This window comes from Ctenopharyngodon idella, chromosome 11, assembly GCF_019924925.1.
Source record: "Ctenopharyngodon idella isolate HZGC_01 chromosome 11, HZGC01, whole genome shotgun sequence".
Taxonomy (NCBI): Eukaryota; Metazoa; Chordata; class Actinopteri; order Cypriniformes; family Xenocyprididae; genus Ctenopharyngodon; species Ctenopharyngodon idella.
In genome coordinates, this window is record NC_067230.1 from 9721345 (window position 1) to 9746986 (window position 25642).

General features: G+C 35.5%; 3 protein-coding genes across 3 annotated transcripts in view; all 3 read left to right on the forward strand.

The window, feature by feature from the left end:
• The window catches only part of cntn2 (contactin 2), a 34577-nt gene extending 25097 nt beyond the window's left edge, over positions 1-9480 (forward strand). The window contains exons 15-23 of the mRNA XM_051913176.1: positions 360-518; positions 1478-1627; positions 1787-1857; positions 2013-2247; positions 3010-3125; positions 4644-4830; positions 5746-5858; positions 8191-8359; positions 8456-9480. Of these exons, the coding sequence (XP_051769136.1) occupies positions 360-518; positions 1478-1627; positions 1787-1857; positions 2013-2247; positions 3010-3125; positions 4644-4830; positions 5746-5858; positions 8191-8359; positions 8456-8559 (1304 nt within the window). The 3' untranslated portion in view covers positions 8560-9480. The remainder of the gene's footprint in view (positions 1-359; positions 519-1477; positions 1628-1786; positions 1858-2012; positions 2248-3009; positions 3126-4643; positions 4831-5745; positions 5859-8190; positions 8360-8455) is intronic.
• Positions 9481-11979: 2499 nt separating this feature from the next.
• Positions 11980-15579, forward strand: chia.1 (chitinase, acidic.1). The gene is made up of 12 exons (XM_051913373.1): positions 11980-12027; positions 12146-12215; positions 12334-12363; positions 12580-12784; positions 12910-12966; positions 13177-13342; positions 13435-13559; positions 13642-13765; positions 13846-14028; positions 14700-14816; positions 14904-15030; positions 15116-15579. Exons 2-12 carry the CDS (start codon positions 12191-12193, stop codon positions 15322-15324), a joined length of 1368 nt encoding a protein of 455 aa, XP_051769333.1. The 5' UTR covers positions 11980-12027; positions 12146-12190; the 3' UTR covers positions 15325-15579.
• Positions 15580-21602: 6023 nt separating this feature from the next.
• On the forward strand, positions 21603-24821 carry chia.2 (chitinase, acidic.2). The gene is made up of 12 exons (XM_051913391.1): positions 21603-21624; positions 21712-21754; positions 21845-21871; positions 21997-22201; positions 22339-22395; positions 22488-22653; positions 22763-22887; positions 22995-23118; positions 23220-23402; positions 23509-23625; positions 23716-23848; positions 24238-24821. Exons 2-12 carry the CDS (start codon positions 21730-21732, stop codon positions 24498-24500), a joined length of 1425 nt encoding a protein of 474 aa, XP_051769351.1. The 5' UTR covers positions 21603-21624; positions 21712-21729; the 3' UTR covers positions 24501-24821.
• Positions 24822-25642: the final 821 nt, after the last annotated feature.

A 25642-nucleotide genomic window follows, 5' to 3' on the forward strand; every position in this document is an offset into this window, starting at 1 on the left:
TGGCTGAGCAGTGACAGAGACCTTATTAAAACTCAGTTTACCAGCCTGTGGCCTTTGGCTGTTTCACTGCCCCATTCTTGTGTTTTACCTCAGCTTGATCGTTTTTGGCCAGGCAGCTTTTGGCACTCAGCCCTGTGAGAACTGATGAAACGTAGAGTCATGAAATATAAATTTAGCAGATCTATATCCTTGAGGTTTGGTTTCCATAAGCCTGTTTGATACAGATATATATATATATATATATATATATATATATATATATATATATATATATATATATATATAAAGAAGCCCCAAATCTAACAATTTAATATGAATGTATGAAAAAACTGAAAAGCTGAATGTTTCTCTCTTTATAGGCCCACCAGGACCTCCTGGAGGTTTAGTGGTGACTAGTGTCAACGACACATCGGTTGAGTTGAGATGGAGCCGTGGATATGACAATCACAGTCCCATTGGCAAGTATATCATCCTGGGCCGCTCGTCACAGGCTCATGACTGGAAGAGGATGAGGACAGGTGAGGTTACGAGTCTTTTAGGTGTCATGCAAACACAATGTTTGCATGCATAATGTTAGAATTAACATTTTTGCATAATTATTTTTACAAGGATGCTTAAAATCAAGCATATGAATTATGAATACATATATTCATCAGGGTTTCTCAAACTTTGTTGAACTTTTATTTGTTTATAACACAAAACGCTTCACAGTCCCTCATTTGCATAAAGCATTGCAAATTATATAAATTATCAAATCAGTCTTCCCACACTGTCAGTCAACTTTGCAATCTTGCATTCTCAGCATGAACTTTTTAGATTTTGGAATATTTTGTAATATGTATTAAAATGTATTTTAATGGATAATATTTATATTTTAGTTCATGAAACATTTATACATTATTACATTAAACTATAATACTACATATACAGTATATACATTACATACTACTACATATATTACAATTAAACATTAAATTATTACATTAATCTACAATATCTAATAATTGTTTTTATACTGGGTATTGACACAAATTTCACATTTTGATTAGATTTCGATTCACAAGCTTCAATTCGATTCTGTTCCGATTTCGATTCAATTCGATTTGATTCAATATTGGTTAATTGGGGTATGTATCAGGTACAGTACATGGCAATATTTTTCAAGGAAAAAAAAATATATCTTAACTGATGCTTTACAGGGAACCCAAGTTGGTACATTACTATGATATTAAAGGTTAACCCAGCCCTAGTTTTTGGTAACCTGATATTTTTCCAGTTTTTAATCCCTTTTTATTTCTGTCATTATTGCACCGACATCACTTATTTATTTATTTAAACTTTTTATTTATTTAAACTTTTTACAACCCCCTTGGCTATTTCATAAAAGCCGTCCAGTTTGAGAAATTTATTTGTATTATAGCATACATGATGTCATCCTCAATGTTTGCCTGTCATTGTGTGCTAATGGATCCTCCAGACCCTGCAAACATAGAAGGAAATGCTGAATCTGCACGTGTGATAGATCTTCGACCCTGGATGGATTATGAGTTCCAGGTCATTGCTAGCAACATCCTAGGAAGTGGAGAACCAAGTATGCCCTCCCAGCCTGTCCGAACCAAACAAGCAGGTCAGAACCATTACAAATTTGTTTGTGTTGAACAAAAATTAAACTGAATTAGAACCAAATTGACATAAAATATTGGTCTGGTTCCACATAGAAATATGTTTGGTAGATATTAGGGTATTTTTTCCAACTATATAAGTTGGTTATTATTTTGTCTTGCAGCACCGACTGTGGCGCCCAGCGGACTTGGTGGAGGTGGAGGAAACCGTAATGAACTTATCATTACATGGACTGTAAGTGTCATGGTTGCTCTAATTGCATATAAGATTTGCTTTATACCTTAATCTGTATATAGAGTTGCTAACAGATGGTCGATCAATGTGTCTTTATTACTCAGCCCTCACCTTCTGTTACATAAAAAAACCATTTCCTCTGGTATGAATTACAGCCTATGGTCAGGGAGTATCAGAATGGAGATGGCTTTGGTTATATCCTGGCGTTCAGAAAGCAAGGCATGCCAACATGGACGGTGGTGAGGGTGCCACATGTGGAGTCATCACGATATGTTTACAGCAATGAGAGTCTGTCAGCCTACTGCCCTTTTGAGGTCAGAATCAAGGCCTACAACAAGAAAGGAGAAGGTCCCTTCAGCCAGATTGCAGTAGTACACTCTGCAGAAGAGGGTGAGAAATATTACGAAGGATTATATTTACTAGAGGGCAGACAATGAAGAAACGTGTCAAAGAAATGTCTAAAAAGGTCATATAATGAGGAAACAAATTTTCCTCTGCCATTTTAAGTAAGATAATTTATTACAGTGTGAATTTATTGTGCTATGAAAGCATATTAACTTTCAGCACTCAAAATTTCCTCCCAAAAATATTGAAACAAAGCTGCAATAATTTCTTGCCCAGAAGTTCTACAATGTCATACAGATGACGCACAACCACTCACATTTACACATGAATGTTTAGTGTTCCGCTACTGAGGTAGTGAAAGTTAGAAACACAAGAATTGATAATAACATTAAAATGAGAAAATACTCTAAACTGCTCTGTATATACATTCGAAGTTTATTTTAACAAGGTCCCTCATCATTCGTAGAACCATTTGTGTGGCACAATTGAGCCTAGATTATTTTATGCACGTGTCATAGTGTAATGTTGGCTTTGAAAAGAAGCTGTTAATGACAACATCAAACATGCAACTCGTGTGTAAGTGCAGCAATATGCACGTGAAGAGTGAGTTTACAGAATTCAAAGCATCAGAGAGAGGGTGGAAAATGATATACAACTAAATTATGACTTTTATTTGACAATTTTTTTTTTTTTTTTTTTTTTTACCATATAAAATGAATTCAAAAGATTAAATGATAAACAAATGTATGGTATTTTCACTTTAATGCCTCATAACTGATCATCTTTATGTTTTCATGTTTTCCTCAGAACCTACTGTGTCCCCACGAAGGATTAACGCCACTGCTCTGACAGCTTTTGAGATTCAGGTGTCCTGGGACCCCATTCAACATCTGAACATTAATGGAGTTCTTCGGGGTTATGAGGTCAGTACAGACCCATTCTTTTAATATCTGTCACATCTCTTTTTGCATTTGTATTTGGAATGATAAACATAAATAGTAGGAATGCCCAATACCAAGCTCATGTGCTTGTACTCGTACTCGTAAAAATACCCCCGATACCAAAGACCGATACCTCACGTGACATAACTGACAGAATTTTCTGTGCACAGAGACACCGGCGGCAGCAGCAGAAACAATGTCCTCAAGGGAGTGGAAATACTTCAAATTAACGATGACAAAACACACATTGCGAACTGCATGCTTTCAATCACAATTCGTTATCGTTATAGTGAAGGCGGCATAGGCGGAATCGCGCTGAATGACACAGACCAGAAGCGCTCTCTCTCACACGCGCTCTCTCTCTTTCTTGCGCGCGTTCCGTTCTCCCTGCGCCTGAATGGTCAAATACACACATAGTTGTCAAAATGTCCATGGTGTGGAGTATCTCACGTAAATACAGTCGGTTATGGCTTAAGTGGACGTAAACATTTGGGTGAAAACAGGATATGTGTCAGTATCCATGGATTCGGTCTTAAAGGGACCGTAGCCTATATTTGTCATTAATGTTAATAAAACAACAAAATATGTTAAATAAATGTATACATGGTAAATAATCCTAGGCTACTGTATCTGAAAAACAAGTTTATTTAATTTGTATCTCTATAGTATTTGTTGTATTGTTTGTAATTTGTTGGTAAATTTCTTTTTATATAACAACAATTGTATATATTGGTAATTATGCCCTTTGAAGGTTATTGGACACTGAAATTGTTCTTTAAGTTTGTGACAAGCACATAAAAATTATTACTTTTTTCATTAGAATAATAATAAAGAAGCTGTCCTACATTCATTAGTCTCACTGTGTTGTGCTTGGAAAACTGCAACATCACCAAAAAAAAAAAAAAAAAGAGAGAGAGAGAGAGAGAGAAATTAATAAATGTATAGGCATCGGTATCGGCGAGTACTAGAAAAAAAGTATCGGTACTCGTACTCCTTCCTTAAAAAATGGTATCGGTGCATCCCTAATAAATAGCATGACAGAGGTGATGTTTTTTTGAACATTGTGTATCATTGTTGGCCACCTGAGGTGGCACGTCTGGATATGTGAGCTTTGCCCGTTGAGCGAGCAACTAATAGAGATGCTGTTATCTCATTACTTTCTTTTTATGAACAGCACATCTAGATCAGATCAAGGAACATTAAACACATTATTTAGATAAGACGCCTCTTAGATAAAACCATGCTTTGAAATTCACTGGTATCAAAGGGTATTTTTGCAGTTTATATTTAATTGAATAGGCTAATACATGACAATAATTTTCATAATTTTGCAGGAGCAAAATATGATTCCATTATTTATGTTATTTTTGAGTACAGAGTTCACATTCTGTTTTTTTTTTTTTTTTCTCAGTATGAACAAGTTTCTATTTAAGGATTAAGGTTGGGATTAAGGATTAAAATTGGGACAGGATTAGGATTGTCCTCTTGCTCTGGTTACAGATTCGTTATTGGCGGCAACATGAACGTGAGGCAGCTGCAGACCGGGTGAGAACTGCAGGGCTGGAGAACACGGCACGTGTCACGGGTCTGAGGCCTAACACTCTTTATCACGTCACCGTATTGGCCTACAACAGCGCAGGCACTGGCCCACCCTCCCCGAGAACTACTGTCATCACCAAGAAACCTCGTAAGACCTCATTTTCAGGCTCATGGAGCACTGGTAGCCTAGTTGAAATGTGATTTACCTGGAGTAGAACATGTTATTGGAAACTTCTGGAACAACTTTCCTATCAGTCCTCACTCAAACGCTGCCTAGCCGGCACATGACCGAACTTCAGCTTTGAAATGTGATTGAAAGAATGTCAGTTGGTGTTTTAACTTTGAAAGAATGTTGAAACAACGTTAAAAGAATGTTTAATGCTAAATGTTGTAAACAGGTTAACAAAATACTTAGAAAATCAATGCTGAAGTTAAGGATCTGTACAAAAAGACATTGAAAAAATAAAGACTTGATTCGATTTCCTAAATTTTAAATTTAACAGTGATTTAACCTTGATCCATGACTTTAAATCGCTCATGAATAACTCCAACTGGGTACCCTTTATATCAGAGGGCAGTGGGTGATAAGAATGTTGTTCCAGGAAAAACAAAGGGTAATTCATGTACAACTTGCATAAGCTAGTTACTTAATGGTGGAAAAGTTGAGCGAAGTAAAAGATCTTGTTGCATCACGTTGTCGTGATATTTTGAATTTTCTTAACTTTTCATTCTGTAAGTCGCCATCTTTACAGTTGACTCAAAACTGCCTCTATTAATTTTCATCCTCCTCCATTGAGAAAATAAAGTGTCACTTGATCTGTTCAAGTAGGTTGACCTACTTCTGTAGATTGCTGTTACTATCCTAGAAATGTAATAAGCTTTCCACTAAAAACTGATAACTAGAACAATCTGTCACTTCCGTAACAGTTCTAATGACACCAACAGTTCTATATGTACATCACATCTTGACATTTGCAATTCCTGTCAATGTCTTTGTCACTGAGAACTGTGTGAAAGCCAGTGTACTTTGTGGACTTACTTTTGCTCATATCTTCATTTCTAGCCCCCAACCGTCCTCCAGGTAATGTCTCATGGAAAGTTGATGGTTCTTGGGTTACTGTGAGGTGGGATCATGTTAAATCCATGGACAATGAGTCTGCTGTTCTGGGTTACAAAGTGAGTGACACACAGCGCCACTGGACACTACAGCTATCTGTTTGTTGTGTACGTTTGTGTTGGATCACCTGTCAGCAACTGTATGTAATCAGAATATTTGCTCAGATTCAGTCATTTCAATCAAAAGCAAGATATCATAAGGTATCATTTCATACCTCTGAGGTAAGAATTTAATAAATGGTGTCCTAATATCACGTGAGAAGAGAACACGTGTTGTCTCTTATGGAAAACCAGACCACCAACCCTATGTGCCTTTTAACGGTGAATAAACATTTAAACCAGTTGTGTATATCTCATATCTGATTTCCCTGTTGAAAAAAACAGCTTATGCTGCTTAGTTATTTTTTGAAGCATAGGAGCTGGTTTGAGCAGGTTTAGGCTGGTCCTTAGTTGGTCATGAGCTGGTTTAAGCTGGTCAAGTGCTGGTCCTAAGTTGGTCCTAAGCAACTAGCTCCAGCTCAGGACCAGCTTAAAGGGGGGGTATCACACACAGTTTCTGCCATCTCATGTTAATCTTGAGTACATATAGAGTAACAATGCAGCCAAGAGAACATATACAGATTCCCAGAAACCTTAAAAGTCACTACAAGAGTCTGCATGTTCACTGTTCTCCACAATTTGGGAAACACTCCATTAGGATATAGTTCATCAAAGTAACTTCTATCAGAAAATAACCTGTAAATCTAACTTTGCTCTTTATTTGGAGATTAATTAGGGCCCAAGCACTGATGGTGTGAGGACCCTATTGTAATTGCTCAGTCAATTATTCTTCTCCGAAATGAATCGCATTTTTGAGGGCTTAAACAAGCTCAAAAACTCATGAAACTTTGCACACACATCAGAAGTGGGAAAATTTACGTCTGATATGGGTTTCAGAATTAGGTGTGGCAAAATGACTTGATAGCACCACCTACAAAATTTCAATGAAGTGCCCTTCGTGCCATGTTTCACGTACAGGTATGAAATTCGGTAGACACATGTAACAGCCCAGTACCTACAAAAAAGTCCCTGGGTGCAAAATCTGAAAACCCAACAGGAAGTCAGAGTAACAATGCAGCCAATATTCAGTTACAGTCATAGCGCCACCTGCAGGCAACAGAAAAAATTAAGTTTTACACTGTGATTAACTCCTTGTTGAGATTTAACCAGAAGAACATTATATTTGGTCAGTCTAATCTTAAGGCCTTAGTGATGTTAAATTGCAAAGATCTTGAGTTTTCGCCATCAAACAGGACGTTGATGTAACTCAGGCATACAATGTCCAATCAGCCCCAAACTTCACGTTTGAGAACAGTCCTGCCCTGAACACATCTACATGACAATATTCAGTTATAGTAATAGTGCCACCCACTGGCAACAGGAAGTGATGTGTTTAACATTGTGATGCACTACTAGCAACATATTAAAATATGCAATTGAGTACTAAACATGCTAGAAACATTCTAAAACATGCTAGCAACACTTAGCTGAGTTCTAAATCATGCTATTATCGTCATGAAATAGTAAGTTGTTGTAACTCGAGCATACAATGTCCAATCTGCCTCAAGCTTCACATGTTTGATAAGTGCCTGAAGACATCTACACACCAAAATTTAGTCATAGTCATAGCAGAAGCAGAAAGTGTGGCAAATACAAATGACTGACATTGTCCTCCTATATTTATGTACTTAAATGCATATTGCCCACTGTGCTGTTTTACTAAAGCCACCAGGTGGCAGTGGCATGGGTGCGAGGGCCCTTTCATCGCTGCTTGCAGCTTTATTTCTTGTTATGACTCTTGATATCTGAGGTAGATTTGAGAAGAAACTCAAATTGTCTCATGTTAAACTATGAAAGACAGAAATGAGAGCCAGTTCAATATGTAAAATGAAAAATTGCAAGTGTTTACAATACATTTCAGAGCTGTTTATTTATGTTTTTTTTTTAATTAATTTCAGTTCTTTACAGAACTTCTGTAAGCACAATTGCGGAATATATAAAGATCTTTATATAAAGTTGGACATGTAAGTCTATCCAACTTTATCCGCATACATACAGTATACTCGCCTAGGGCGATACATACTATATAGCAAAACTCAACTGCTTGATTGTTTGTATGGTCACAAAATGTTAACTATATTTTTGCCCAGCTGAAGGCATGAAGATATTAAGATATTATAAACATTAACATCATGATTTTCTCTAAAGCTGCTTTTGAAACCATGTGTATTGTGAAAAGCGTTATACAAGTAAATTTGACTTGATTTGGAATACTACACTGCTGTCTTGAGAATTTCATTCTCAAAAAAATAGTTGTTTTTGAGTACAAATTGGTACTATATTATTTGTGCAGGTCCTTTACAAGCATGAAGGGCAGTCTGCCTTGAAGATACTAGAGAAAAGCAAGACCTCCATCAGACTGCCGTTACCCAAGGACAATGCTTATGTGGTTCTGGAGATCCGCTCTTGGGGAGATGGAGGAGATGGAGCAGCCCATGAGACCATAGTGTCTCGAGACTCAGGTATGTGGTACGAAGAATAGTTAGGAGTACTGGTTTCAGTAAAGGAACTCAAGAGCTAGTGTTTAAGTACTAAATATGTGTGTGTCTGATCCACAGGCACTGGAATGATGGTCCAGAAAAGCGCTGGCACTTCAGGACCCCTCTGCACGTCTGTTCTGGTGGTCACTGCACTCGTTCTCATTGGCTCGTCAGGACTGTGATGTTAGCCAATGATGAGGCATTTCTTATTAATATCACAGAGAATGGAGCAGGTTTTCCTCAGAAGGGGCTGGGCTGTGGGTGGTGGGGATTTTGATGAGGGACGTCAGAATGGTTGCGTGGGGTGCAAAGTTTTAGAAATTTTGAGAGGTAGAGGATTCTTTTGTATAAAAAGGCTTTTTTACAAGGATGACTGGTCATTGTGGAATACCAAGAGAGTTGTTGTGGAAGACTTTTTGATTGTGTTATAATTTTAGATGCTTGCCTTATGGAAACTCAAACTTGACTGGTGGTCTTGTCAGCATTTGGTTGTAGTTTCTAAAATCCAACAACAGCTCTGACTTGTTGATTTCCTCATAGGTGTAAATACACATAGATGTATTGGTGACATTCCATACTGGATAAAACAAAACCTTTTTTAATACTTTGTTGCTACTTCATGGCAGCATGTGGACTGCAAAATGATCCAAATGAGTGTTTACCTTTTTTATTTATTCTTTTAATTTTTTGTGACGATGTAATTGGAAGCAAGAGGGGATCATGATTTTTATTAACAGTGTTTTGTATCTGTGTTGAATGATTGTAGCATTCTGCCTTTCCCTCAGTGTTCTAGTTTTTAAAGATGAAAGGTCTCATGAACACAGCGGTACAACAGAAGCTGATTTTTGTGTGGTTGTTAAAGTGGGCTTGGCTTGCCAAAGTTATCACTCTGTTATCTCATTCATTATTATTATTGCCTTTTTTCCTCAAGGCTTACAGAAAAATGACGTTCATGGGCTGTTACTTTCTTTCTTGTCACATTACAAGACACTGGACATTGATCAATACTGAAGATAACATTCATGGGCAAACAAGTTAATTATTATCCTATAATATCATAATTTATTATAAGGTATTGTTTTCTTCCAAGGACTGAGTCATTGTCTTGGAGGCTGCCACTAATGGTGGAATCCTTATACTTTAAGTAATAAGGTTCCATTGGGCTTAAGGAATTAGGAAACATATGGCTAACATTAAATTATGTGGGTCCTAGTGAGGGTTTCTGGGGGTCTGGGGTCTGTTTATAGTGTTTGGAGGCCCCTGACAGTCTGAGGTCCCAGGACACTTGCCTGGTCCATAGTCCAGCTCTGCCTTTAAAAAACAACATAGACATAGATTTTTTTTCTTACTTATGTTAATATTATTATTTTTTTAATTAATTAAGACTAATCTAAAAATTCTTTCAATACTGTGGCATCAACTAATAAAGTACAAACTGAAATGCACTTTCAGTGTAGCAGGTCAAATCTGACAGTATTTAAAATCATTCCATGTGCATAATTCTACAGTTCTTTAAAGCTGTTGCATCTAATTTCAGTCTGACACCATCTAATTTCAGTCTTACCAGAAATCAAGAAGGTAAAATGTCTGATTTATGCTTGAATTTTGTATATATTTCTTTCTTTTCTCTCCTCTACATTGCTTTCTATTAGTGCCTGTTCAACAGGGTGATTTTCCTTGTGATTATATATTTTTTTCTATTTAATGTATTTAATTTTCTATTTAACATACTGTTTTCATTGAGTTGTTAATGTAAATATTGCCATTTTCTGTGTCTGAAGATAGTTTGAGCTCCTTAAAGGGTTAGTTCACCCAAAAATGAAAATTCTGTCATTTATTACTCACCCTCATGTTGTTCCACACCTGTAAGACCTTCGTTCATCTTTGGAACACAAATTAAGATATTTTTGATAAAATCCGATGGCTCAGTGAGGCCTGCATTGCCAGCAAGATAATTAACACTTTCAAATGCCCAGAAAGCTACTAAAGACATATTTAAAACAGTTCATGTGACTACAGTGGTTCAACCTTAATGTTATGAAGCGATGAGAATACTTTTTGTGCGCCAAAAAACAAAATAACGACTTTATTCAATCTAGTGATAGGCGATTTCAAAACACTGCTTCATGAAGCTTCGAAGCTTTAAGAATCTTTTGTTTCGAATCAGTGGTTCGGAATCAAACTGCCAAAGCCACGCCCCCCAGTGGTGAAACATTGAAATTTCGAAACACTACATGGCATAACAAAGCCTCGTTTATTGTTGAATAAAGTCGTTATTTTGTTTTTTGGGCACACAAAAAGTATTCTCGTCACTTCATAACATTAAGGTTGAACCACTGTAGTCACATAAACTGTTTTAAATACGTCTTTAGTAACTTTCTGGGCATCTGAAAGTGTTAATTATCTTGCTGTCAATGGAGGCCTCACTGAGCCATCGGATTTTATCAAAAATATCTTAATTTGTGTTCCAAAGATGAAAGGTCTTACGGGTGTAGAACGACATGAGGGTGAGTAATTAATGATAGAATTTTCATTTTGGGGTGAACTAACCCTTTAATTTGTTTTTTACAGCTTCTCTAACACCTTCTTTATAATTATATCCAATAATTTCATATTTTGTCCGTGGGATTTTAACTGTAAATTATGATTCATGATCACTCAGTGGAATTTAAAACACTTTTAGCCAAAAGCTGTGACACATAGCAGCATCATCAGTAGCTCTTTAGTGGTTCTAGTCCCAAACTCTAGTAGCACTCATTTAAATGTCACACTTTCTGAATGTAGACGCACTCAAAATTCATATTAGGACTATGAAACCAAAACTAGTGTCCTTGCATCTGTTTTGTACTTCTCTTTCAAGTGATTTTTAATTGCATTATGAGTGCACTATGTACAATTCCACGACTTTCTTTTCTCTCATCGTTTCCTTAATTTCTGAAACCATTGCTGTGTTTCACGTTGTGTAGTTTGCCCTCTTGTGTTGAATCAGGGCTTTGTCGCTCACAACTCAACAAACAATGTTACAAAATGACTGTATGTGAGCTTACATGAGTCGATTGATACAGCAGTTTCACTCTGAAGGTAACTCAGGTTGTGATGTCAAGTTGTCTCTTCGAACTACCATGTACCCCGGTTGTTGTAAAGGTTGAACCTGTCCACTGTGGACTGAATGTGAATAATGCAGCACTTGTACATATTCTTCAATAAAAAAACATTTTGACTGTATTTGAAGAAACATTTGGTTTTTATTGATTGGCGTAGTGCATGCATGCATACAGATGTACACGGCTGACTAAGATATACCATGTATATGGAATATATAGGGTCATATTAATCATATATAAAGCACAATGCCATGAAATATTAATAAAAAACAAATATGTTCTGAATATGTTCTGAATATTTTTATTTTAATTGAGAGAATACACTTTATAAAATACTATTTTTTTTCTATTAGCCAATAATAACCTCAAAGATAATACCGCCTTACCGTAATGTGCCAGTTATATGACTCGTTATTAATTTTATTGCCCAATTCTGGTCAAGTTAGCACTTATCACCTGTACTTTGGAACTATTAATAATGTATAAGTATACATGATCATGGACAGGTTTTCACCAAACTGCCCATTCTCAGTGCAGCTGACACAGGTAAAGAGACCAGCTTTCCTATGTTTTATTCATCTCTTTATAAATAATATTTATATGCACACACTATGGCAAAACTCAACATGCTAATGCAATTTGATTTATTTGTTGGGTTTTACAGCTCTGTTTCTGAAGAATACTGGTTTGGATTTGGATTAAGACCAAAATGGCTAAATTAACTCTTTTAGCAGGTATGTTGCATATATATTAAAATTCATTTAATTTTAATTTGATTTGTAAAAATATTTATTTACTATAAATAATATGCTAGTTTATTTCTTATGCATAATCATGTTGTCTTTTGCATAGGACTGGGCATCTTGCTTACATTACAGATTGGTAAGGACCTTTAATAACTTTTTCACTACCCCAAATATCTATGTCAAACATATAGCCTATAAATTAATGCATAATCTTTCATAATAAATATTCCTGGATGATGAATAGGGTGTATTGGGACACTTTTTGCCAATCTCAATGGCAAAAAGTGTCCCAATCACCCTTATAACAACAAATATGACTGTGAGCTGTTAATAATATCATAATTTCTGATAGTGGCCTCTACAAAGCTGGTGTGCTACATGACCAACTGGTCCCAGTACAGACCTGGCAATGGGAAGTTCACACCAGACAACATTGATCCGTTCCTCTGCACTCATGTGATCTACGCTCTGGCAAGCATCACCAACACTAATGAAATCACGACCGTCGAATGGAATGATGAAGTGCTGTACAAGTCACTCAATGACCTGAAAAGAGTGTGAGCAATATACAATATACACAATAAATTATAAACCATAATTGCACAAATGAATTCATCCATTTTTGAGACTGCAATTAAACTGATCGATTTCATATTGTTTGATTTTTTTTATTTTTTTATAGAAATCCTGCATTGAAGACCTTGCTGTCTGTTGGAGGATTGGTCAATGGCGTCAGTCCGTAAGTGGAAAACAATATACATCTATGCAAGTCATAAATAATATGACCTAACACTATAATATGAACTAAAATACACAAAATAATAATTATATGAGCAGAATATTTTTTTTAATTCATTCCAATAAAACAATAATTTTAATATTATTTAATAAATTGAAATGTTTTAGTTCTTCAGATATTTTGTACTGTATGTCTCTCTTTGCAATTTAGGTACATTAATGTGGTGGCAACTCCAGAGAACCGCAAGGCTTTCATCAGTTCAGCATTGTTGTTCCTGCGTCAACATGAATTTGACGGTATGGACATTGACTGGCAGTACCCTGGTCACAATGGCAGCCCATCAGATGACAAGGAGAGGTTTACTACATTCATCAAGGTAGGAAGACTAGAATGACAATATGATCATTTCCATTGATAAAGCATATGACTTTGGGTTTGACCATGTTTCTGTTGTGTGGAATTTCTCAGGAACTGAGAGCAGCTGTTGAACAGGAGGCCATAGACACTAAGAAAACTCCTCTGTTGCTCTCATCCAAAGTGTCCGGCATCAAGTCCACTATTGAAAAAGCTTATGAGATCGCTGAAATTTCAGGGTAAGTTTGGTAGTTTCATCAAACTGCAATAACATCCATCTATGAAAAATGTTTTACTTTCTCCTTCTTTCTGTCATTACAGTTTGTTGGACTTCTTGAGCATCATGTCGTATGACTACCATGGCCACTGGGATCCCAAGACAGGGCACAACAGCCCACTTTTCCGCAGCTCCATTGACAGTGGAAGCATCATTCACCACAATATTGTAAGCTCAAAACCCATCAATTAAAAATCCATCATATGTAATCTGAGATCTCTTAACACATTTGTTTTTCTATTAATTAGAACTCCTCTGTGGCTTTCTGGCTCAGCGGTGGAGCCCATGCTGACAGGCTGCTTCTTGGCTTCCCCACATATGGACGCACATTCTTGCTCTCTACTTCACAAACAGGTCTCGGGGCCCCAGCCAGTGGCCCTGCTGATGCCGGCCCCTACACACGCGAAGAAGGCTTTTGGTCCTATTATGAGGTTTCAACATGCTACTTTTAACTTTGATCTAAAACAAGTATTCTCAACTGGGTTTACTTCAGAAAAATACTTTGTTACTTACTTTAAGTGGCACTAAATTCACCACCAGTTTGTAAACTTAATACGTTTTATATTATTTTGTATACAAATATATATTTTTAAGTGAATAACTACTATCAAGGTCAAATGGTTATTACACAACCGTTAGTTCTGGCCCTTTAGTGACTCTTTCTGCAGGTTGCATTGATACACCAGCAGGTGGCGACAAGTGACTATTCAAAATTGTTTGAACTAATGATTCAGTGACTCATTCAGAGTCATTGAATCATTCATTCAAACAATTTGTTTAAGAACACTAATTTTTTTAGAAACAAAACAAGTGATTTTCTTTATAAGTCGTTGAATCAGTCGCTAAACCAATTCGTTCAAAAACACCATTACTTTGTTACTCAGCGACTGTGCTGTGTGTGCTTTTTTAACTATTTCCATTGATGTAGCAGAAATAGAAAAAGTTACTAGCAATATGAGTGTTTGGTTTCTAAATGTGTCTTGAATTGTAAATATTTTATGCTCTCGGCAGCCAGTAATTTACCACTGAAAACACACTGTGAATGGCACAATCTATGTAAACTTTGGGAGACAAAAGATAAAGAGTGTTGTTTGGTTCACAGATTTGTCCCATGGAATCAAGTGTCACTATTAACTGGATCGATGAGCAGAAGGTGCCCTATGCAGTTCAAGGAAAGGCTTGGGTCGGATTTGACAACCATGAAAGCTTTACAGCTAAGGTAAATCAACTGCTGTTTTCCAGAATTTAAGGCAATGTGATGTTTGGTGAACTTCCAACAAATTTTTCTTAATATTTGCTTTAACAGGTACAATACCTTAACTCCTTAAACTTGGGCGGAGCCTCAGTGTGGACTTTGGATTTAGATGATTTTGCTGGCCGCTTCTGTTACAATGGAGCTTACCCTCTTGTCAACCATTTGCGCAACTCACTTGGTAAAAACTTTAAACCATAAAGAGTATAACATGTATTCTGTCTTCTGTTATATGTTTTAATGTGATGCTAAATCTCTTTTCAAAGGTTTCCCACCCAAGCCCACCACTACACCACGTCCCACCACGACCGCTGACCCCATCACCTCTTTCTGTGCTGGTAAACCAGATGGGCTGTACCCCAACCCTACTGACGAGACCACTTACTTCCAATGTTTCCGTGGAAACACATACCTGCAGAAATGCCAGACTGGTCTGGTCTTTGTTGATGCTTGTAAATGTTGTGATTGGCCTTGAGCGCAAATTCAGATCTGCTCTTCCTGTTCAATAAAGCTGTTCAGGAGTCTCCTATTGTTGTGATGTACCTCTTATTTCAACTATCTAATGCTCATCATTTGAAAAAAAAAAAAATGTATGCATAGCTGTATGGAGTTGTCATGGTCATATTTTTACTCAAATTTTACATAATATCCTGTTCAATACAGTATAGTTTTCTCTTGTTGTGCGGTGTCCACTTTTTGCTTTAATTTTCAATAAAAATATTTATAGCAATCTGACTTATTAACTCTTCTTTAAAGTGATCATCTAAAATAGTGACCTTATGTATGAATAGCTTTATGAAACTGTGAAGTTTCACAAATAAGGATTTTATAGACAGGACAGGTAGGAAGGACAGAAGTACCATCATTCATAGTATGTGCACCACCCATCAGACACATCTTCAACCAGTTTTCTCCAAAAATAATCTTAATTTATTTATGAGAATAGGTTATCACCAGTATTTTAATGCATTATCAATTTGTGTATTGCATTACATACAGTAAAGTAGAGTTTCCATCTGACTCCCAATGAATATAATGTGCATGTTCTCAGATTTATAAGGTCCCAGTGTTCCCTCTGGCATAATTTTGCTTGCCAAAGTAACTTGAAGAGTTATACAGTTACAAATTAGCCTGCCACATCATAAAGACCCACTGTTCTGATAATGTTACACAACCATAAGGACCTAGATATTCTTATATTGCAGCTGAGCTGATAAAGTACCGGAAGATATCTGGGACACTTGATTTGACACAAGATTAGATAAATTTTTCACGCTAAAATGTGGTATACAAACATTTCACATAATGGTCCTTTTTATCTGTAAATCCTCATGCAGTAGTTTCAGTGACAAAATAAATAGTTTAAGAAAGAATATGCTTTTCATTAATAAAAGTATGCATTATCAATAGTTATCAATACATTTAGGCTAAAATGTAATGTTAGTGGAATAAATGTGTAATTAATCAGTTAACCATCATGGTAAACTAACAATGAGCAAATATATTTTTACAGCATTTGTTAATGTTAGTTAATAAAACATATTGCTGTTAGCTGTTAGTTGCTGTTAGTTCACAGTGCATTAAGTAATGCTAACAGATACAAAAAATATGAGATTGGAAGAAAAATAAAAGTCAATTTCTACCAAATATTTTGCTTCCAAAAATATTTGCTAGAGAATGTAAAAGCATTTACAAATAAATTTTTCTCCATCTCATATTTTTCCTTCACTCATTTTTTTTTTTCCTTCACCATGTCCTATAGGGGCTTTGTAGTCCTTAGTTCATGTTAACTCATGTGACTAACTAGTGTTAAAGGATTAGTCCACTTTCAAATAAAAATTTCCTGCTAAATGTCCTATGCCTTCCCTATTCAACTTACGGAAAAAACGGAACTGGCACCGCGTTCGTTCTGTAAGTTGAATAAGGAAGGCGTAGGACATTCAGCGTAAGCTTTTTGAAGAATACGGAATCGCGTTCTGGTGGAAGCACTTGTGATGCGATCATTTGTGCCTATAAAGTCAAGTCAAGTCAAGTCATCTTTATTTATATAGCGCTTTTACAATGTAGATTGTGTCAAAGCAGCTTTACATTGATAACTGGTACATTATTTGGCTGCACAGCAGCTCTTAAAAGAATAGTGTCGATGCAGGCAGATTAAAGCACTGTTGAATATCAAATGTCAAGTCAAATGTCAAGTGTCCCCAACTAAGCAAGCCAAAGGCGACAGCGGCAAGGAACCCAAACTCCATCAGGTGACATCAGGTGGCAGACAAGTGGCAAATAGGTGTTTAAATGGAGAAAAAACCTTGGGAGAAACCAGGCTTAGTCGGGGGGCCAGTTCTCCTCTGGCCAACAGTGCTTTGTTACGATAAAGCATATACATTTTGATTTTTTTAAGAAAATGACCGATCATTTCGCTAGATAAGACCATTATTCCTCGTCTGGTATTGTTTAAAGCCCATTGAAGCTGCACTAAAACTGTAATTTTGACCTTCAACCGTTTGGAGACCATTGAAGTCCACTATAAGGAGAATAATCCTGGAATGTTTTCATTAAAAACCTTAATTTCTTTTCAACTGAAGAAAGAAGGACATGGACATCTTGGATGACATGGGGGTGAGTAAATTATCAGGAAATTTTTTATTTGAAAGTGAACTATTCCTTTAACAAATGAAACCTTATTGTATAGCGCAACCATAATCATATTTAAACTTAGACCATTCAAAAGTTTGGGGTTAGGTGTATGTTTTTTAATGTTTAAGTACACTGTAAAAAAAAAAACCCAAAAAATAATTTTACGGAAAATAACTGTGCTTGTTTTATGGTCGTTTTATTTTAAATTATACTCAAAACTCTGTAAAATTACAAACAATTTTGGCTGTTATTTTAAGTATTATGGCATTAATGAAAAATTACAGCAATTCACATATTTTATACAGAAACATTGCTGTATTTTTTATACAGTATTTTTTTTTTCTGTTTTCTTAAATTATAAACAAATGTATGTAAAATTACAAAAATAATCTGTAACTAAACAGCAACAAAACAGTTAAATGATAAAACGTTCAAATGAATGGCAGCCAAAAAACCCGTAAAATTAAAGTAAAATATCCTAATTTAAATAAACCGAAAAACACTGTTATTTTACAGGTACTTCCTGAATTATTACTATCAAATACCTTCACTTTAAAAAAATCTTAAAAAAACAGTCAAATGACTGGCAGCAGCGGCTGCCAAACAAAAAAACTTAAAATTACAGTAAAATATCCTAATTTAAATAAAGTGCAAAAAGAATTTTTCTTTAAATGTTAAAAAACACTGTTATTTTACAGGTATTTTCTGATTTAATTCAACTGACAGGCAACAACAGAACATTAAACACTAACAGAGCTCTCAAGATCTCAGCATCTTCACTTATTACAATCCAGACTTTATTTGTTTCATACAAAACTTCTTAATGAGAATTAACAGAGGTTTAGATGTTAATGTCTTGTTGAAAAAAAAAAAAAAGTTCGATGTCACCATTATGGTCAGTGTTTCCTTTTTTTTGGACTCTTGACCCTTGACTTTTTCATGTTAGTTTTTCTCTGACTGCTGTAACTATGTGTTTTTGACACTTTTGTTATGGCAACAAATGCAAGAGAAAGTCTAATCAGATGATTTTGGCTGCTTATTGTTGATGAAATAATCATCATCATCATGAAGTGGCCTGATTCACTGATAGCACTTGATGTCAAATCTAACTGTTAATTTCACATGCTTTACTGTATTCTTGTGATATTGTGGCATCAGTATTATGACAACCTGCTATTCTGATATTTAAGAGATTATACAGAAAATGTTTTGAGCTGTATGTTATTTTTGGTGCACAGAAACATCAAGAATCAACATATGAATCTCAACAATGGTGAAAAGCAACAAAGCTTTTTTGTAACTTTCAGAGTGTATTATTCTTAATTGTCACCATTGTTGAGATTCATACACTGATTCTTGATGTCTGTGTGCGTCTGCGTGATCTTGTCAAAACATTTTCTGCATAATGACTTCATAAAATAGTTTATAGTGTCACAGCACTATTGGCATGTGAAATTACCCACTAATTATTAACTACTAACTGTTTTAATCAAAGATTAGACCACTTCATGATTACATCATCACTAAAAACTTTCTCTGGACTTTTTCTTTTCTTTTCTTTCTTTTCTTTCTCTGTTCTGTTGGGATTTAAAGGGTTTCTGTATTGTCTGTTTTGTGGGTCACCATTGTGCTGAAGAGTAGATACTTGTTCAGGGAATAACTGTAAAATAACAGTGTTTTTCCTGTACAAAAGTTTAATGAAAATGTCTGTTCGTAATGTTTTTTGCACTTTATTTAAATTAGAATATTTTGTTTGGCAGCCGTAGCTGACAGTCATTGACCGTTTTTTATTTTTTATTTTTTTTTACAATTTTTTTTTTTTTTTACAATGTATCTTATGCGCACCAAAGTTGCATTTATTTAATCAAAAATACAGTTAAACAGTAGTAACACTTTACAATAAGGTCTCATTTATAGTTAATGCATTAACTAACATGAACTAAAAATGAGCAATACATTTGTTACAGTATTTATTCATTTTGTTAATGTTAGTTAAAGGGATAGTTCACCAGAAAATGAAAATTCTGTCATCATTTTCTCACCCTCAAGTTGTTCCAAACCTGTATGAATTTCTTTCTTCTGCTGAACACAAAAGAAGATATTATGAAGAGTGTCGGTAACCAAACAAGCCCAGGGCCCCATTGACTTACATAGATTGGAAAAAAATACATTGGAAGTCAGTGGGGCCAATTAATTGTTTGGTTACCAAGATTCTTTAAAATATCTTCTTTTACGTTCAGCAGATGAAAGAAACTCAGATTTGGAACAACTTGAGGGTGAAAAAATGATGACAGAATTTTGATTCTTTGGTGAACTATCCCTTTAATAAAAATCCAACTGTTCATTGTTTGTTCATGTTAGTTTACAGTGTATTAATGAATGTTAACAAATAAATAAAACATTTGATTTTAATAATGTATTAGTAAATGTTTAAATTAACATTAACTAAGATTAATAAATGCTCTAAAATATTGTTAATTCTTAGATCATGTTAACTAATGAAACATTATTGTAAAGTGTTACCAAAACAGTAGTGTTGTGAAATATTATTACTATATATATACTATATTACTACAGCCATTACTCACGTCACATGATCCTTCAGAAATCATTACTGATATTGAAATATTGAAAAGGGTTTTGCTCTTCAGTGTTTTTGTGGAAAGTCTGATACATTTTTTTTTTTTTCTGGATTATTTGATTAAAAAACACTTAATCTCTTTAACTTTTGATCAATATAGCTGGAGACTTATTATGTCGAAATAACAAGTTATTATATTGAAATAAGACTTAATATCTCGAAATAATGAGATATTATGTCGAAATATCGACTTAATATCTCGAAATAACGAGTCATTATGTTGAAATAACGAGTTATTATATCAAAATAATGAGATATTATGTTGAAAATGACTTACTATCTCGAAATAAGGAGTTATGTCGAAATAATGAGATACGTTTTCTTTTTTCCCCCACCATTCAGGGCTTCCGTATGAACGTGTATGTAAGATTTCAAAGTGTGAAATTTAAAATGTAAATTCTAAATAACTTTTTAAAGTATTGATTCCTTTAAACAGGCACAATTTGTTGTTTGCAGCATATTTTTGATCTTCCAGAATGTTCTTAATGTTCTTTCTTTCTTCTTTTCACACTGATAACATCACATGTGATAAGATATGAGCAATACAACATTTTCTTCTTCAACATCACAGCTTAGCTGTTATTGTAAACCTTTTATGTATTTATATGCTATATGCTATATTTATATATATATATATATATATATGTAGAATATTATCATCAAATTAAAAATATAAATATAGCATATAAATACAGTTAATGCACTCCTGAATGTGACAAAATGAGGCTGAATCTGACACTGCCAAAGTTTAATAATAAGCACAATTCATGTCTGTTGTTTGGTTTTGGTTTCCAAAACAGTGAGGGAATATTATACCAATTCTGGTGTGATAAGCTTGAAAGCACCACAACAGTTTATTATGTAGTTCTGATTGCACTACAATCTTATATAAGAAAATTATCTTTCTAAAGATAAATTTCTTATATAAGCCTATGTGATTAATACTGCCCCCATAAAAGTTTGATCTGCTGCAAACTGCATGGAAACCATTTAATTATATCCCAAATAGTTATAGCTATTCAAAATCACAGCTGGCATTTATTCGAAATAATCAATGTCTTATAAATGTACTGTTTTAGAGTTATAAAGTAGTTATTTTCCTATATATTTATTGCACATTGTCATTTCCTCTTTTAGGCCTACATATTGCATAATGACTCTGCTATATTTCATTTCTTATAGTTAATAAGTAAATACATAATATTGTATCTGGTCTCAGCTGTACAAGTTAACATATCCCGTGCTAAAACTGTATCTGACATATTTGCACGTTGCATACATTTTATTGCAGCAGTCCCATTTTTTCATCTTTATGATTTTAGGCCAAAGGTATTTCAGTTACATATTTTATTGTCATTTCAGTCCATAGTTTACAGGTGATACGATATCTTACACTATCCTAATAAAACATCCTAAATGGGCCTAGAGAACATCTGATTCCTATAAAAAGCAGGAGTCCTGAAGTTCCTCTTTACATTTTTCAAGCTTGAGTTACCCCAGGTATGTCAGAATGTCATTCAGCTTAATATCTTTACTTTTGCTATTAGTTTAAATGTCATTTGAAAAACTCTTCTTTGTTACTTACAGAAAAAAATCGGAATAAAAATGGGGAAGCTTACACTTGTAGCAGGTAATATGTCAAAATAATATACACTACACTATGTGAGTTTTATTCATTCTTTTAAATTTGTCATTTATATAATATCATTGCATATTCTAGGTTTGGGATTGGTGCTCTGCCATGTTGGTGAGTCAATGAGTATTTATTGCATCATGTAATCATTTCACATTCATTTTAATGACAAATTAAAGACAATTATCACTGCAGGGAGAATGCGTAAATATCTTGTCTCTTTGTATATCCATAACCAGCTTTCTCCATGGAAATGGGCTGCTACTTCACCAACTGGTCCCAGTACAGACCTGGAATTGGAAAGTATACACCTGCAAATGTCGACCCTTTCCTTTGTACACACCTTCTCTATGCATTCGCAATGATCAACCATGCCAACGAGCTTGTCACATATGAGTGGAACGATGAGACTCTTTACAAGGCTTTCAATGAACTCAAAGACAGGTGTGTATTAGTTGAAATACCACGTTTAACGCTTTTCAGATGCTGAAATTCTACAATCATTTGGTGTGAGATTGTAAGATACCAAAAAAGACCAATTCATATCATGAAATTCTAAAATATCTCCATTATGCTCACAGAAATCCCCATCTTGTAACTCTCTTGGCTGTTGGTGGATGGAACTTTGGTTCATCACAGTAAGTATTCTGTAAAAATTATGAAGTTTTGTTTTATCGTGTGAAATTAGTCAAATGAAATGCAAAAATATTGTTCCTTAAATTCATTTCAGGTTCTCCATCATGGTGTCCAGTGCAGAAAACCGTCAAAAGTTCATTCAGTCTTCCATCAAATTCCTGAGAACTTATGGATTTGATGGTATGGACTTGGACTGGGAATATCCTGGATCAAGAGGAAGTCCACCTGAAGACAAACAAAGATTCACACTGCTGTGCAAGGTGGGTCTGATTACAATTCAGTGTCTTTTTAAACAAATATGATGGTGCACTTTACTTATTTAATCTCTTTTTATGTATATTTATCTATGTTGGTCTATGTTGGTTGCAGGAACTTATTGAGGCATATGAGGCAGAGGGCATAGCTACTGGCAAACGCAGACTGGTGCTGTCTGCTGCTGTAGCAGCTGGTAAAGACACAATTGATGGTGGATATGAGATTGCTGAAATTGCCAAGTAAGTATGACAACACTGAATCATAACATTTGCAAATTGGCAGAACACTGAGGTGAAAATATGCAGTAGCATGAGATGTTTTAAACCTCTCCTAATTTTTGTCTCAGGTACCTGGACTTCATCAATATTATGACTTATGACTTCCATGGAACTTGGGAAAGATTTACAGGACATAACAGCCCCCTGTACCAAGGCTCAAAGGACGAAGGAGAACTGGTTTACTTCAATACCGTAAGAAATGATTTACTGTAACACAAAGAAGGTGAAAACAAATAAGTAAACTTATTTTTGAATTCCTCCATTTTAAAATGAACTCTCTCCTCTTCTTTCAGGATTTCGCTATGCGCTACTGGAGGGACAACGGTACCCCTGTGGAGAAACTCAGAATGGGTTTCGCAACATATGGTCGCACATTCCGTCTGACATCTACAGATACTGAAGTTGGAGCCCCAGCTAGTGGACCGGCTTCAGCTGGAACCTACACTCGTGAGGCTGGATTCTGGTCTTACTATGAGGTGGGAGATTTGGAAAAGCCACTGTGTGTGAATGGAATGTATTCATTCATATTCAAAAGTGTCTTTCAAACAATCTCAACATGTAATACTCTCAATGTCTTTATAGATCTGTGGCTTCCTAGAGGGAACAACAATCCAGTGGATTGATGATCAGAAGGTGCCCTATGCCACAAAGAACAGCGAGTGGGTTGGATTTGACACCAAGGAGAGCTTTGAAACTAAGGTACTTTTGAGTTTTTACTGGAGCTGGATTTCATTGTCACTATTTGCCAGCAACTGACTAGAAACTCACTCTTTTCCTCTCAATTTATAGGTCCGTTATCTGAAAGACATGAAATTTGGTGGAGCCTTCGTGTGGGCGCTTGATCTGGATGACTTTGCTGGACAGTTCTGTAATCAGGGGAATCATCCTCTCATGGGCCATCTGCGCAATCTTCTGGATATCGGTAGGTATTTTCACAAGTTGTCTGTACAAAACAAACAAACAAATATATAGGGTCCTGTAGGGTCTGAATTGTGATCAATAGGAATCTTTTTGATTCCTTGAATTTTCCAAAATGTTGGAAAGTTATAAGCATATTTATTGAAATTTGTGCCTTATCTAACCAGTAAGGGGTGGTGCCACCAAACTTCATTGGCATACTCAGACCAAGATTGAAATAGCACCTACTAAGTTATATTTTGATATCGTTTTGCCACCTGTAGAAGGGTTAAAAATTATAAGCAAAAGAAAATCAAACTTAGACCTGAATGTGACACAAGAGGGTTCAAGTGGGAGACCCCCAAATCAGTGCTTGGCCCCTAGCTATTGCTAACATACATTTTTTTTTTTAAGAATTGCCTCCTCTGCCTGCAACCACCACCCTCAAACCTGGACAAACAACCTTAAAAACCACCACAACTACCACAACTACCACCACCACCACTCATGCTCCAGGACCAGGATTCTGTAACGGGATGCCAGATGGACTCTATCCTCACCCTGAAGACCCCAACAAATATTATAACTGTGCAGCAGGCACTACTTACATCGATAACTGTGGCCCAGGCACTGTGTTTGATGATAGCTGTAAATGCTGTGGCTGGCCTAAACACTAAGGGACCATTAATGTGAAAAAACATATACGAAAAGTGAAACAGGACACTGCAAATATGCTTAAGCACACAAATGAATCCAAACTAAACATCTATGACTACAACTATTTTATATAAAGGAAATTTGTGTAGACTGAACATAATTCCTTGTGCTGTATCTTTCCATTTGAGTGTATTTTATTAGTGTATAATGCTTGTTTTTGTTGCTTCTTTTTGAATAACTCAGTCTGTAAATCTGTTAATATTACTAGTGAGTAAAAATGCACTTTAAAGAAAAAAAAAATGAAACCTCATATGAATAAACAACATGCAACCACCAAAAAAGATTCTGGTTACATTCATTTTGCATTCAAAACAGAATGGGATCAATAAAAGACATTATTCATGTAGTCTTCCATACTTATCTGTAAAATTTATGGTAAAAAAAAAAAATGGCAGCCAGAACTTTACCATGAAAATACGGTAGCAACATTTTAGCATTTTAGCACTTAGTTTACACTTAGTCTATTATACAGTTCAATATACAGTTCAAATCTGTATCATTTAAAGGTTTATATTGTAATAATTACAGTTCATAATTGTTTATTTTACACTCTGTAAAAAACAAATCTGTTAAATTTACGGTAATGCAGGGAGAATTTAATGAAAATAAACAATTATCACAAATCAGGAACAAAATAACACTGAGAAAAAACAAAGGAAACACAGGAACCACAGACACCTGCATGACATCAAACAACGACCGACAGAGAACCAGAGAAAACAAGGGCTTTATATACAGAGGGGTTAATGAGCTAAACAAGGTAAACTGACACAGCTGGAGCAGACTAATGAAAAAGGAAAAAACTACAAGACTACAACCTGGCCACAGGAAACAGGACACAGGAAAGAACACAGAAACTAGGCACAGAGAAACATCAACATAAATGTCTCACAGATCTGTGGTCCTGAAGGGAGGTGAAGCGGCGGCGGAACAGGGGGAGGGATGGAGGGTTAGGAACGCAGAGTGGAAGCAGGTTGGGGACTGAGGCAGATAGGGTAGCCAGGGCAAGGCCGACAGATCAGGTAGCCAGTGTGGATCAGACTGGTCGGTTGGCCTGGGTGGTGCAGGCTGGTCAGGTGGCCTGGGTGAAGACCTCCACGAC